Genomic DNA, 16,089 nt, shown 5'->3' on the forward strand with positions numbered 1-16,089 from the left:
AAAAAAAAAAAAAGACAAAGAAAAAAAAATCTTAACAACTATGAGACAGAAGCACTGGGTAACCTATAAGGGAAAACCTATCAGCTTACCAGCAGATTTCTCAGCAGAAACCCTACAAGTTAGAAAGGATTGGGGCCCCATCTTCAGCTTTCTCAAACAAAACGATGAGCAGCCAAGAATTTTGCATCGAGGGAAACTAAGCACCACATATGAAGGAAAGATACAGTCATTTTCAGAAAAACAAATGCTGAGAGAATTCACCATTACCAAGCCCCCACTATAAAAACTGCAAAAAGAAGTTCTAAATCTTGAAAAAAAAAAAAAAAAAAAGGGGAAACACATCCAAACAGAATCTCTTGAAAGCATAAATCAAACAAGACACACACACACACACACACACACACACACACACACACACATATAAAATACAAGTTAAAAAAACAAAAATAAACAACAACAACAACAAAGACTGGGCATGGTGGCTCATGCCTGTAATCCCAACACTTTGTGAGGCCAAGGTAGGCAGATCATAAGGTCAGGAGTTTGAGACTAGCCTGGCCAATATAGTAAAACCCTGTTTTGACTAAATATATACAAAAATTAGCCAGGCGTGGTGGTGGATGCCTGTAGTCCCAGCTATTCAAGAGGCTGAAGCAGGAGAATTACTTGAACTTGGGAGGCGGAAGTTGCAATGAGCCGAGATTGTGCCACTGCACTCCAGCCTGGGCAACAGAGCAAGACTCCAACTTAAAAAAAAAAAGTATGCAGGCTATGCAGGCAACAAAGGGCATGATGAATGCAATTGTACCTCACGTTTCAATACTAACATTAAATGTAAATGGCCTAAATGCTCCACTTAAAAGACACAAAACTTCAGAATGGATAAGAACTTACAAATCGGCCGGGCGCGGTGGCTCACGCCTGTAATCCCAGCACTTTGGGAGGCCGAGGCGGGTGGATCATGAGGTCAAGAGATCGAGACCATCCTGGTCAACATGGTGAAACCCCGTCTCTACTAAAAATACAAAACATTAGCTGGGCATGGTGGCGCGTGTCTGTAATCCCAGCTACTCAGGAGGTTGAGGCAGGAGAATTGCCTGAACCCAGGAGGCGGAGGTTGCGGTGAGCCAAGATCGCGCCATTGCACTCCAGCCTGGGTAACAAGAGCGAAACTCCGTCTCAAAAAAAAAAAAAAAAAAAAAAAAACAACTTACAAATCAACTATCTGCTGACTTCAGGTGAGTCACCTAACACGTCACCTTAACTTAAAGCGGTGGAAAAAGGCATTTTATGCAAATGGACACCAAAAGCAAACAGGGGTAGCTATTCTTATACCAGACAAAACAAGCTTTAAAGCAACTGTGGTTAAAAGAGACAAAGAGGGACATTATATAATGGTAGCTGGTCTGGTGCAACAGGAAAGCATCACAGTCCAAAACCTATATGGTCCTAACACTGGCACTCCCAAATGTATAAAACAATGACTAATAGACCTAAGAAATGAGGTAGACAGCAACACTGGTGTGGGACTTCAACACTCCTCTGGGAGAACTAGACAGGTTGTCAAGACAGAAAGTCAACAAAGAAATAATGATTTAAACCATACCCTGGAACAAATGGACTTAACAGATATATACAAAATATTTCATCCAAAAACCACAGAAAACATATTCTACTCAATAGCACATGGAACTCTCTGCAAGGTAGACTACATGATAGGCCATAAAGAGAGCCTCACTAAATTTGGAAAAATTGAAAATATATCAAGCACTTTTTTAGACCACAGTGGAAAAAAACTGCAAATCAACTCCCAAAGGAACATTCAAAATCACAGAAATACATGGGAATTAAATAACCTGCTCCTGAATGAGCATTGGGTCAAAAACACAATCAATATGAAAATTTAAAAAATTCTTCAAACCGAATAACAATGAAAACCTCTGGGATACAGCTAAGGTGGTGCTAAGAGGAAAGTTTACAGTGTTGAATGCATACATCAAAAAGTCTGAAGGAGCACAAACAGACAATCTAAGGTCACATGTCAATAAGCTAGAGAAACAAAAACAAACCATACCCAAACCCAGCAGAAAAAAGGAAATAACCAAGATCAGATCAGAACTACTTACATGGAAACAAACAAACAAACAAATACAAAAAGTAAATTAAACAAAAACTGCTTCTTTAAAAAGATAAATAAAATAGACCATTGGCAAGATTAACCAAAAAGAAAGAAAATCCAAATAACCTCACTGAAAATGAAACAGGAGATATATTACCACTGACACCACTGAAATACAAAAAATCATTCAAGGCTACTATGAACACCTTTACAAACATAAACTAGAAAACCTAGAAGAGATGTATAAATTCCTGGAAGAATAAAATCCTCCTAGCTTAAATCAGGAAGACTTAGACACTCTAAACCAACAAATAACAAGCAGTAACATCAAAATGGTAATTTAAAAATTACCAACAAAAAAAAAGTCCAGGACCAGATGGATTCACAGCAGAATGTTACCAGACATTCAAATGAATTGTTACGAATCTTTCTGGCACTATTTCATAAAATAGAGAAAGAAGGAACCCTCCCTAATTCACAGTCCTGGAAGTCCTACTCAGAGCAATCAGACAAGAGAAAGAATTAAAGGCATCCAAATCAGTAAACAGGAAGTCAAACTGTTCTTGTTTGCTGATGATACAATCATTTACCTTGAAAACCCTAAGGACTCCTCCAGAAAACTTCTAGACCTGATAAAGAAATTCAGCAAAGTTTCTGGATATAAGATTAATGTACACAAATTAGTAGCTCTTCTATTCACCAACAGCAACCAAACAGAGAATTAAATCAATAACTCAACTCCTTTTACAATAGCTGAAAAAAAAAATACTTGGGAATATACCTAATGAAGAAGTCAGAAGACCTCTACAAGGAAAATTACAAAACACTTCTGAAATAAATCATAGATGACAAACAAATGGAAACACATTGCATGCTCAAGGATGGGTAGAATCAAAATCGTGAAAATGACCACACTGCCAAAAACAATCTACAAATTTAACACAATTCTCATCGAAATTCCACCATCATTCTTCACAGTCAAAAAAATAATTCTGAAATTTTTGTAAAACCAAAAAAGAGCCCACATAGCCAAAGGAGGCTAAACAAAAAGAACAAATCTGGAGACACCACACTACCTGGTTTGAAACTATAGCATAAGGTCATAGTCTCCAAAACAGCATGATACTGGTATAAAAATAGGCACATAGACCAGTGGAACAGACAACCCCAAAATAAACCCAAATACTTACAGCTAACCTATCTTCAACAAAGCAAACCAAAACATAAGGTGAGAAACAATAGCCTTTTCAACAAATGGTGCTGGGATAATTGGTTAGTCACATGTAGAAGAATGAAACTGGATCCTCATCTCTCACCTTATAAAAAAAAAAACTCAACTGAAGATGGATTAAGGACTTAAACCTAAGACCTGAAACGATAAAAATTCTGGAAGATAACACTGGAAAAACTCTTCTGGACATTGGCTAGGCAAAAATTTCATGATCAAAAACCCAAAAGCAAATGAAGTAAAAACAAGAATAGCTGGGACCTAATTAAACTAAAGAGCTTTTACATGGCCAAAGGAACAGTCAGCGGAACAAACAGACAACTTACAGAGTAGGAGAAAATCTTCACAATTATACATCTGACCAAGGACTAATATTCAGAATCCACAATGAACTCAAACAAATCAGGAAGAAAAAAAAAAATCCCATCAAAAAGTGGGCTAAAACATGAACAGACAGTTCTCAAAAGATACACAAATGGCTAACAAACATGAAAAAATGCTCAATATCACTAATGATCAGGGAAAGGCAAATCAAAACCCTAATGCAATACCACCTTATTCCTACAAGAATGATCATAATCAAAAGATCAAAAAACAGTAGATGGCGTGGACGCGGCGATCAGAAAAAACTTCTACACTGCTGGCGGAAATGTAAACTAGTACGGCCGCTATGGAAAAAAGTGTGAAGATTCCTTAAAGAACTAAAAGTAGAACTACCATTTGATCCAGCAATCCCACTACTGAGTATCTACCCAGAGGAAAATAAGTTATTATTTGAAAAAGATACCTGCACATCCATGTTTCTAGCAGCACAATTCACAACTGCAAAATTGTGGAACCAGCTGATATGCCCATCAATCAATGAGTGGATAAAGAAACTGTGATACATATCTATCTGTCTATCTATCTATATATCTACACACACACATATAAACATATTAAACATACATATAAACATATAAACATATATATACACACACATACATATAAAATATTTAAAAAATCAAAATATGTTAAAATACTACTGTATATATTGGAATGCTACTCGGCCATAAAATGGAATGAATTAACAGCGTTTGCAACGACCCGGATGAAACTGGAGATGAAACTATTACTGTTAAGTGAAGTAACTCAAGAATGGAAAACCAAACATACTATTTTCTCACTGATATGTGGGAGGTAAGCTATGAGGATGCAAAGGCATAAGAATGATACAATGGTCAGGCACAGTGGCTCAAGCCTGTAATCCCAGCACTTTGGGAGGCAGAGGCAGGTGGATCACAAGGTCAAGAGATCGAGACCATCCTGATCAACATGGTGAAACCCCGTCTCTACTAAAAATACAAAAAATGAGCTGGGCATGGTGGCGCGTGCCTGTAATCCCAGCTACTCAGGAGGCTGAGGCACGAGAATTGCCTGAATCCAGGAGACGGAGGTTGCGGTGAGCTGAGATAGCGCCATTGCACTCCAGCCTGGGTAACAAGAGCGAAACTCCATCTCAAAAAAAAAAAAAAAAAAAAAAAAAAGATACAATGGACTTTGGAGACTTGGGGGAAAGAGTGGGAAGGTGGAGGGATAAAAGACAACATATATGGTGCAGTGTATACTGCTCAGGAATGGGTTCATCAGGCTCTCACAAATCACCTCTAATAAACTTACTCATCTAACCAAATACCACTGTACCTCAATAACTTATGAAATAATACATTAAAAGATTATTCTCATAATTACAGACCAGCTCACATAATGAATATTTGATAAACTATTACACAGGCCAGGTGCAGTGACTCACGCCTGTAATCCCAGCTACTCAAAAGCTGAGGCAAGGGAATTGCTTGAATCTCGGAGGTGGAGGTTTCAGTGAGCCAACACTGTACCCCAGCCTGGGTGACAGAGCAAGACTCTGTCTCGAAACAAATAAACAAAAACTATGAAACAACAACAAAAAAAGAAAAGTATGGTTTAGCATGAGTACCAGTCAAGTTAAAAACAGAGAATTTGCATGGAGAGATTCCGAACCATTAGTCAAAAGATTGCACAGGAATACATTCAATACAAAGCAGAGAGGATAGATTTGTTTTCAGCATTTTTGAGAATTTTTGTTTTCCAGTAAATTAGACACCTCCTTAAAATGACTTATTTTGTTCTGATATTGCTTTTTTCTGCTAAAAATAATTTCAAACTTCTACTCACACAAACACACTTACTCCATAATTTATTTACACCTAAAGTTTATCTTTAGACTAACAGATGTGAATATTTAACTCTATATACATCAATACTAATAGTCCATATGTGCTTGCAGGCAGAGGACACATGTTCAAAGAAAAATATATTAAAATTTTTAAAAATATTTATTCAGGACTCAGAAATGTATGAATTTTTACTTATGTTTGAATATACTTTCCATTATGACCATAAAAATGACCCTGTAGTTAACAAAAATTTAATTGTACATTTAAAAATAACTAAAACTGTAGAATTGAATTGCTTGTAATACAAAGAATAAATGCTAGAGGTAATGGATACCTCACTTCCTCTAATGTAATTATTATATATTGTACGCCTGTATTACAATATACCATATACAGTGTAAATATATACACATATTATGTACCCACAAAAATTAAGAAACATAAATTTAAATGCAAAAATAAGAATAAAAATTTAACCTACAGAAACAATATTCTTTAAGTTTATTGGCACCTGAAAGCCACTGGCAAAAAAGGTTAATAGAGATGTCGGTCCATTATTTTATCTTATCTTATTTTTATACTAAAAATAGTATATTTTTACCATCTTTTACCTAGACCCTTGAGTAAGCTGGAATAGGTTAAAGTTAGTCGCATAGTAACACTTCAGTAAATTCATGATAGTATATAACATGTTTAAAATGTTGAAAAGTTCACACATAATTTATAATTTAAAAATATACTGCATACTCACAAAAGTACAGTAACACAACATACTACTAACTTAATTTTAACTAAATTTTTCAAAATAATGCAGAAGAATATTACTCTGAACACCAACCTCATGCATCACTCAATATTATAAGTTAACCACAAAGGGCCTATTTAAATTTTCATCATGCATCTTACATTTTAATGTCCTTACCTTTCCATAGAAAAGATAATGAATAATGCCTCATAAAAAAAAGAATCTCTCGTATTTTTATACAGCAACAATTAGTCACATGCTTTCCATGTGAATACATGAGGAATGATTAAACAGGATGAAGTAATTTGAGTTTAACTTCATTATTATTCACTTTTTAAAAATCCTGTATTTTCAAAAAAGGATACTTTGAATTATGACTCTCCAAACATTATTCTACTTCTTTAAAAATTATATAGAAATAATGTTCACACACATTTTAGTTTGTATGATTTTCTATACTCAGCACTCTGATTTAGTGCAATGTCTAGATAGTTCAACTGTAAATTATTCCCTGATATTTACATAAATGGAATTTTGGGTTGAATATTTTTTATACTGACTGCATCTGGAAATATATATTTTATTATAAACTCTTTAGTGTTTTTATAATTTGTAGTTTTTGAAAAACTGTTTTCCAAAATCTATCTACAGAGTTTTCTTCAATATAACTCTGTGATGTTGAGCAAAATTTTAACAACTGTCTCAGGGTTTTCCTCTAGTATAAAATGTATACAATAAGATCTGTGACACAAGTAAAGGTATTACAACCCTCTTCATATTTGTAATGCTTTTTCAAAATACTCCTTCGCACATTCAAGACAGATTTTCTGACAGATCTTTTGATACTAATTACACATTTAATACTTTTATTTAGCATGAACTCTCTGATTTTGAGTCAGATGTAAGCAGGTATTAATGGCTTTTTAACTTTGTCTATATCTGCACATTTGTTCTCAAGTATAAATTCTTTCCTGTGTAATAAGGTGTGAGCATTGGTTCGAAGCTTGGCCACACTGTTCACACTAGTAGTTTCCTCCAGTGTGAATTCCCTTACCTACAATCAAGTGTGAAACTCATTTAAAGGCTTTGTCATGTTCTTCACATTTCTAGGATTTCTCACCAGCATGATTTTCTTTACGTTTAGAAAAGTTTGAGTTCTTGTCAAAAGCATTGGCACATCTTTCAGGTTTATAGCATTCCTCTCCAGTATGAACAATCTTATGTCCATTAATAATGAAGGACTTTTTATAGGCTTTGCCATGTTATTCACACTTGTAAGATTTCTCTCCAATATGAGTTATCTTATCTGTAGTAAGATATGAGGACTGGTTAAAGGCTTTGCCAAATTTTTCCCATTTGTAGGGCTGCTCTCCAGTATGAATTTTCTTATGTTTAGTTAGGGCTGAGGACCAGGAAAAGGCTTTGCCACATTCTTCACATTTGTAGGGTTTCTCTCCAGTATGAATTATCTTATGTGTAGTAAGATTTGAGGATCGATTAAAAGCTTTGCCACATTCTTCACATTTGTAGGGTTTCTCTCCAGTGTGCATCCTCTTATGTGTAGTAAGGGTTGAGGATTGGCTAAATGCTTCACCACATTCTTCACACTTGTAGGGTTTCCCTCTAGTATGAATTCTCTTATGTTTAGTAAGGGTTGAGAAGCAGTTAAATGCTTTGCCACATTCTTCACACTTGTAAGGTTTCTCTCCAGTATGAATTATTTTATGTCTAGTAAGATTTGAGGACCGATTAAAAGCTTTGCCACATTCTTCACACTTGTAAGGTTTCTCTTCAGTATGAATTATCTTATGTTCAGTAAGGTTTGAGAATTGGCTAAAAGCTTTTCCACATTCTTCACATTTATAGGGTTTCTCTCCAGTATGAATTATCTTATGTGTAGTAAGAGTTGAGACCCATTTAAAAGCTTTGCCACATTTTTCACATGTGTATGGTTTCTCTCCAGTGTGCACCCTCTTATGTCTCGTTAGGGTTGAGGACCATATAAATGCTTTCCCACATTCTTCGCATTTGTAAGGTTTCTCTAAAGTGTGCATCTTTTTATGATTAGTTAGGGTTGAGGATAATATAAATGCTTTGCCACATTCTTCGCATTTGTACGGTTTCTCTCTAGTATGAATTCTCTTATGTTTAGTAAGGGTTGAGGACCATATAAAAGCTTTGCCACATTCTTCACACTTGTAAGGTTTCTCTCCGGTATGAATTATCTTATGTTTAGTAAGATTTGAGCATCGATGAAAAGCTTTGCCACATTCTTCACATTTGTATGGTTTTTCTCCAGTGTGCATTCTCTTATGTATAGTTAGGGTTGCGGAACATATAAATGCTTTGCCACATTCTTCACATTTGTATGGTTTCTCACCAGTATGAATTCTCTTATGTTCAATGAGGGTTGAGGACCATATAAAAGCTTTGCCACATTCTTCACATTTGTAAGGTTTCTGTCCGGTATGAATTATCTTATGTTTAATAAGATGTGAGCATAAACGAAAGGCTTTGCCACATTCTTCACACTTGTAGGGTTTCTCTCCAGTGTGCATCCTCTTATGTCTACTTAGGGTTGAGGAACATATAAATGCTTTGCCACATTCTTCACATTTGTAGGGTTTCTCTCTAGTATGAATTCTTTTATGTACAGTAAGGGCTGAGGACAATATAAATGCTTTGCCACATTCTTCACACTTATAAGGTTTCTCTCCAGTATGAATTCTCTTATGTACAGTAAGCGTTGAAGACCAGTTAAAATCTTTGCCACATTCCTTACATTTGTAGCGTTTCTCTCCACCATGAATTATTTTATGTGCAGTAAGGGTTGAGAGTTGCTTAAAAGATTTGCCACATTCTTCACATTTGTAGGGTTTCTCTTCAGTATAAATTTTCTTAAGATTAGTAAGGGTTAAGGACCAATTAAAGGTTTTTCCACATTCTTTACACTTGTGGGACTTCTTTGTTGTATAAATGCTTTTATGCAGGGTTTTGTGTGAAAGCATGCAAAATGATTTGACACATGTTTTGCATCTGAAAGGTTTCTTTCCAGTAGGTCTTACCTTATGTCTGTTTGAATTTAAAAATTTATTAAAAACTTTCAAATATTTACCACACTGAAATACTTTCTTCCGGGAAGTTGTGAAATACTGGTTAAGTCCATTATAACCTTCTTTGTGGGCCTTATACTCATTCACATTTGTACAGCTTTTTCCAAACTGTAAATTCTCATGTCCACATTTTTCATCTCTTCTGAGTATTACTTTTTGAAGAGAATCTTCCATGCCCTGCTCTGGCCAAAGGTGTTGAGCAAAATGAGGAAATATACCTGAAAAAAAATATTCCACTTACTAGACGCACATGAATATAGTTTAAAAATCTGACCTATAAAATTATACAAACTAAATTAACAAGATGGCATTGTAAAATACCACAGGCCCTAATTCTTTCATAGACATATAAACGTAACAAAAAGACAGATCAAAACACATCTGTGGAAAATTTATAAATGAGTTAATTGTGTGCAATGTCCCAGATGAGCACATTGCAAAAAACCGCATAAAAGAGAAAGAAAAAATCTGTTAAATGTACCCAACACAGCTTTTCCTGCTTCTCACTATAACACAGTGCCTTTAGAAGTAAATTGCCAAATCTGGTTTTTGTTTTAAAAGAAAGGTAAAATACTGGCACATTCACTGTCATTTCTGGCTTTTAGGGGCTTCTCCTGATACTAGTTTCTATCTCTCATGACATAAAGTGCTGAAAGAAATGGTAGTATACATTGGAATGACAGTTTGAGTCTGCTGAGACCAAAGAAAAATGTTACAGCAGCAGAGACTGCAGTACCACAGAAAGGGAACAAATGTAGAAAGTGATTACTGACTCCTACCAAGAAACATGAGTAAATGCTCTTAACTAAAAAAATAAACACAAAATTTCAGACAACACATATCTTAAAAACAAGTTTGAGAAATTCCCATAATCACAAGCCAAGACAATCTTTTTCAGACTATGTCAGAACAAAGCTACATATAATAATTTTTACAGGTAGCTTTTTATTAATGTCCAAATCTCAAAGATTATAATACATAAAAAATAGGGTAGGCCACGCACAGTGGTTCCTGCCTGTAATCCCAGTGCTTTGGGAGGATGAGGTGGGCAGATCAACTGAGGTTGGAAGTTTGAGACCAGCCTGACCAACGTGGAGAAACCTTATCTCTACAAAAAACACAAAATAAGACAGGCATGGTGGTGCATGCCTGTAATCCCAGGTACTTGGGAGGCTGAGGCAGGAGAATCTCTTGAGCTCGGGAAGTAGGGGTTGCAGTGAGAGATCAAGCCATTGCACTCCAGCCTGGGAAACAAGAGTGAAACTCCATCTCAAAAAAAACAAACAACAACAAAAATAGCACCATATGATCTCACCAAAAATATCATGAAATTTTCAGAAAAAGATGTACTGTATACATTAATTTTAAGAATTCATAATAAATTGAGTAATACTAATTAAATAGAAACAGAGACAACTATGGAAAATCAGAAAAATGAGGATAGAACAAGAATATTAAACATTTAAAAAAAAACCGTGGAGGTAAAAAATACAAAAGAAAACTGATAGACTCCAAAGTGAAAAAAAAAAAAAAAAAGACATACAAAGAAATTCAACAAACTAGGATCACAGAAAGATATTTATAACAAACACAAATACAAGCACAATTTCAACAGTCAGAGACAAAAAGATTATCTTTGAAGCTGCAAGATAAAAGTGATGTCTCAGGCCAGGCACAGTGGCTTATGCCTGTAATCCAGGCACTTTGGGAGGCCTAAGTGGGTGGATTACCTGATATAAGGGGTTCGAGACCAGCCTGGCCAACCTGGTGAAACCCCGTCTCTACTAAAACTACAAAAATTAGCCAGGTGTGGTGGTGCATGCCTGTAATCCTAGCTACTCAGGAGGCTGTGGCTAGAGAACCACTTGAACCTGGGAGGCAAAGGTTGCAGTGAGCTGGTTACACTCCAACATGGCTGGGGCATAGAGCGAGATGGCCTCAAAAAAAAAAAAAAAGTGATGTGCCATTTACAAACATAATCTTATGTGATAATCAATGAACTGTTAACAAGAATTTTGCGGGCTGTAAGGAAACTGTGTGATGTTGTGATAAAAAGAAGTTGTGAAAAAAAATAGCTATTAAGTGAGAATAATACCATCAATGAATCTATCTTGCCAAATAAAATAAAAATAAAAATAAAAGCCTTCCAAAGTAACCAAATTCTAAAAAAGTATATTGGAACCGTATATGCCCTACATATAAAGGATGCTGAAAATAGTTTCTTCTACTGAAAATAACATGATTTAAAAAACAACACATAATCATATAAAAATACACTATATTCTGGGGAAAATATGCAAATACACAAAAGTAGAATTTCTTAGCATTATCCTAGTGATGCAGAAAACATTTTTAATTATTCTCTGTAATTAGAAAGATAAAAGCATAGAAATCATTATAAACATCTGTTAATGAATATACAACACAAAAATATAATTAGCAACATCGATGACAAGTTTGAGGAAAGAAATAAAAAAATTTTGTATGCAACTTAAGTTCATTTTTTTACCAGATTAAAATATGTTGTTGTATTTTTTAGAGGTTATATGCAATCCCTAAGGTACCACGAAAATAGTTGTATAAGTACACAAAAGAGCCTGGGCATGGTGGTTCATGCCTGTAATCTCAGGACTTTGAGAGGCCAAGGTAGGCGGATCACAAGGTCAAGAGATCGAGACCATCCTGGCCAAGACGGTGAAACCCTATCTCTATGAAAAATACAAAAATTATCCAGGTGTGGGGGCACACATCTGTAGTCCCAGCTACTCAGGAAGCCGAGTCAGGAGAATCATTTCAATCCAGGAAGCCAAGGTTCCAGTGAGCTGAGATCCCACCACTGGACTCCAGCCTGGGTGACAGAATGAGACTCTGTCTTTAAAAAAAAAAAAAAAATTGTACGCAACTTAGTTTTTTTTGCTTTTTTTTTTGTTTTTACCAGATTAAAACATACTGTTGTATCTTTTAGAGGTTATATGTAATCCCCAAGATACCACAAAAATATTAGTATAAATACACAAAAGAGGCTGGGCTCAGTGGCTCACGCCTGTAACCCTCACATTTTGGGAGACCAAGGTGAGTGGATAACCCGAGGTCAGGAGTTCAAGAACAGTCTGGCCAACATGGTAAAACCCCATCTCTACTAAAAATACAAAAATTAGCCAGGTGTGGTGGTGGGTGCCTGTAATCATAGCTACTCAAGAAACTGAGGCAGGAGAATTGCTTGAAACCAAAAGGTAGAGGTTGCAGTAAGCTGAGATCGCCCCACTGCACTCCACACTGGGCAAAAGAGCAAAACTCCTTCTCAAAAAGAAAAGAAAAGAAATCTAATGACTAAAAAAGACTGGAAGTGGCAGGATAGAAGTAGACATTCCATGCAAACATTAGTTAAATGAGAGCAGAAACAGTCAAAACAATCTTACACAAGCTACATCTTAAGTCAAAAACTATAATATTTTATAAAATGTGCTTGAAATTGAAACTCCAAAGAAACAAAGAAGGACATCAAAAAATAATAGATTCATTCACTGGCAGCCTATGACAAATTTGTGTGTGTGTGTGTGTGTGTGTGTCACATTAGGGTTCCAAATATATATAGCAAATATTGACAGAATAGGAAAAACACATAAAAAGCAATATAATTATAGAAAGATATTTTAATACCACATTTTCTGTAATAAAAACAACACAAGAAAGAATGCTAATAAGGGGAAAGACTACTTAAAGGCAGTATAAAACAAGTATTCCAAACAGAGTTAGGGAGAACACTCCTCAACATCAGAATACACACCATTCTCAATAGCTCGTACATTTTCCTCTATAGACCACATCTCAGGCCAAAAAGAAAGTCTTACCAAAATTTTTAGAAGAAAAATTCTATGAATTACTTTCTATGACCAAAATGAAATGAGAGTATACAACAAGAGAACAAAACTGAAATATTTACAAACATATAGAAATTAAACAACACACTCCTGAGTGTGCTCTTATACAAAAGTTGAAGTAGTTAATCTTGTGAAGAAGTCCATCCTGCTCAATGTAATCTACAGATTTAATGCAATGTTTTTCAAATTTCTTATTGTATTTTTGAAGAAATAGAAACAGCAACACAAGAAGTATATAGAATCTCAAGAGACAATAAAGTACCCAACAATCTTCAACAACAACAACAACACAAAATGCTGAAGGCATTAACATTCTTAATTCAGAACACATTACGAAGCTACAGAAGTAGAACAATCTGATATGAATATAAAGGTAAAAAAGTAGACTAATAAAATACAGCACATATATACACTTTCACATAATTGGTCATATGATGAGTCACTTACTGATTGTTACTGTAAGCCAGTAGGTGAAAGCAATGCAAATTTTGTTCATCAAATTATTCAGCAGGTATAATTTGAAATATAAAAATTCTGAGGCTGAGCATGGTGGCTCACACTTGTAATCCCAGGACTTTGGAAGGCTGAGGCAGGTGGATCACCTGAGATTGGGAGTTCAAGACCAGCCTGACCAACATGGAAAATTAGCAGGGCGTGGAGGCACATGCCTGTAATTCTAGATACTTGGGAGGCTGAGGCAGGAGAATCGCTTGAACCCTGGCGGAGGTTGTGGTGAGCCAAGATTGTGCCATTGCACTCTAGCCTGGGCAACAAGAGCAAAACTCCATTTCAAAAAAATAATAATAATAATAATTCTGGAATAGCATTCAGTGTTCAAAAACCCAGTAATATTGGACAAACTATAAAGCTAAATCTTGATGGCATTATGCAAAATGAAATGAGCCAGCCACAAAAAGACAGAGATTGTATGAGGAGTTATTCTCTTAGAAACAAAGAACAGAGTGGTGTTTGCGAAGGGCTAGAAAACAGAAAAAATTGGGGTCAGGCATGGTGGTTCACACCTGTAATCCCAATCCCAGTACTTTGTGAGGCTGAGGCAGGTGGATCACCTAAGTTCAGGCGTTTGAAACCAGCCTGGTCAACATAATGAAACCCCATCTCTACTAAATATGCAAAAATTGGCCAGGCATGGTGGTGGGCAACTGTAATCTCAGTTACTCAGGAGGCTGGGGCACTAGAATTGCTTGAACCTGGAGGTGGAGGTTGCAATAAACCGAAATCGTGCCACTGTACTCCAGCATTGGTAGACAGCAAGACTCCATCTCCAAAAAGAAAGAAGAAAGAAAGAAGAAAGAAAGAAAGAAAGAAAAGAAAGAAAGAAAGAAAGAAAGAAAGAAAGAAAGAAAGAAAGAAAGAAAGAAAGAAAGAAAGAAAGAAAGAAAGAAAGAAGAAAAGAAAGAAAAGAAAAGAAAAGAAAAAGGAAGGAAGGAAGGAAGGAAGGAAGGAAGGAAGGAAGGGAAAAGAAAAGAAAAGAAAAGAAAAGAAAAGAAAGAAGAAAGAAAGAAAGAAAGAAAGAGAAAGAAAGAAAGAAAAGAAAGAAAAGAAAGAAAGAAACAACTGGTCGTTTTTATCTGTTATTTTTTTCTTTGAGACAAATTCTTGCACTGTCGTCCAGGCTGGAGTATAGTGGCGCGATCTTGGCTCACTGTAACCTCCATCTCCAGGTTCAAGCGATTCTCCTTCCTCAGCCTCCCAAGTAGCTGGGATTACAGGCACCTGCCACCATGCCTGGCTAATTTTTGTTTGTATTTTTAATAGAGACAGGGTTTCACTATGTTAGAGAGGCTTGTCTCAAACTCCTGACCTTGTGATATGCCCGCCTTGGCCTCGAAAAGTGCTGGGATTACAGGCATGAGCCACCACACCTGGCCTGGTACTTAATACATATTAAGATTTAGTTTTGCAAGATAAAAACATTTTAGCAGTATGTTGCATGATAATGTCAAGATAATTAATATGACTAAACTGTGTATTTAAAAATATTTCGTGGTAAAAGTGTTTCTCCCACACAAAAATCATACAGATTTACAAATAAACAGGATGTTGAAATTATAAGAATTTTATGATTTCTCATCTATACAGGATTAGAAAACAATTCACAAAAACATCTACACAACAAACATAAAAGTCATAAAAATAATACAAGGATAATATTTGTACAGGCAAACAAACATAGAGATAATTCTACTGGAAAAAGACATATGGCTAATTCATATTTGATTTTGCTCCACACTGTCTTAAATTGTACAAAGTTAAATATTGGCATGCACAATTACAATATATACTAAAAAATCAAAACACAATTAACAGATGTGTGGTGGCATACCCTAAAATATATAACACAAAAGTATAAAATTGCAAAACAAAATTAAAACATGGGTTGTAAAACTTATTAGATACCATCAACTAAATCAACATATTCATTAAGGAAGTCTTAAAGAAGAATATGGGGAAAAAATAATACAGAGGTTACCTGAAAATGTAAAATGGTGAGAGCTTTCCAAATTTTGATGTAATAAACGAAAAAACTATTTCTAACCAATAATACTTGATTTAAACATATTTCACTTTAAAAAGAAGATGAAAATTTAGGCCAGACGCGGTGGCTCACACCTGTAATCCCAGTACTTTGGGAGGCCGAGGTGGGTGGATCACGAGGTCAAGAGATCGAGACCATCCTGGTCAACATGGTGAAACCTCGTCTCTACTAAAAATACAAAAAATCAGCTGGGCATGGTGGCGTGTGCCTGTAATCCCAGCTGCTCAGGAGGCTGAGGCAGGAGAATT

At 35.6% G+C, this 16,089-nt stretch overlaps 1 protein-coding gene and 1 pseudogene across 2 annotated transcripts in view; one reads left to right on the forward strand and one right to left on the reverse strand.

The window, feature by feature from the left end:
• The window catches only part of LOC116544661, a 383,530-nt pseudogene that overhangs the window by 164,649 nt on the left and 202,792 nt on the right, over positions 1–16,089 (forward strand).
• The window catches only part of LOC116544652 (zinc finger protein 726-like), a 432,536-nt gene continuing 421,304 nt past the window's right edge, over positions 4,858–16,089 (reverse strand). Inside the window, exon 4 of one of the 2 annotated variants that reach the window (XM_032271188.1) lies at positions 4,858–9,618. In XM_032271188.1, the coding sequence (XP_032127079.1) occupies positions 7,550–9,618 (2,069 nt within the window). In that variant the 3' untranslated portion in view covers positions 4,858–7,549. The remainder of the gene's footprint in view (positions 9,619–16,089) is intronic. The other variant, XM_032271187.1, reaches the window with a different exon arrangement.

This window comes from Sapajus apella, unplaced genomic scaffold, assembly GCF_009761245.1.
Source record: "Sapajus apella isolate SASKATOON/1434 unplaced genomic scaffold, GSC_monkey_1.0 scaffold226, whole genome shotgun sequence".
Classification (NCBI taxonomy): domain Eukaryota; kingdom Metazoa; phylum Chordata; class Mammalia; order Primates; family Cebidae; genus Sapajus; species Sapajus apella.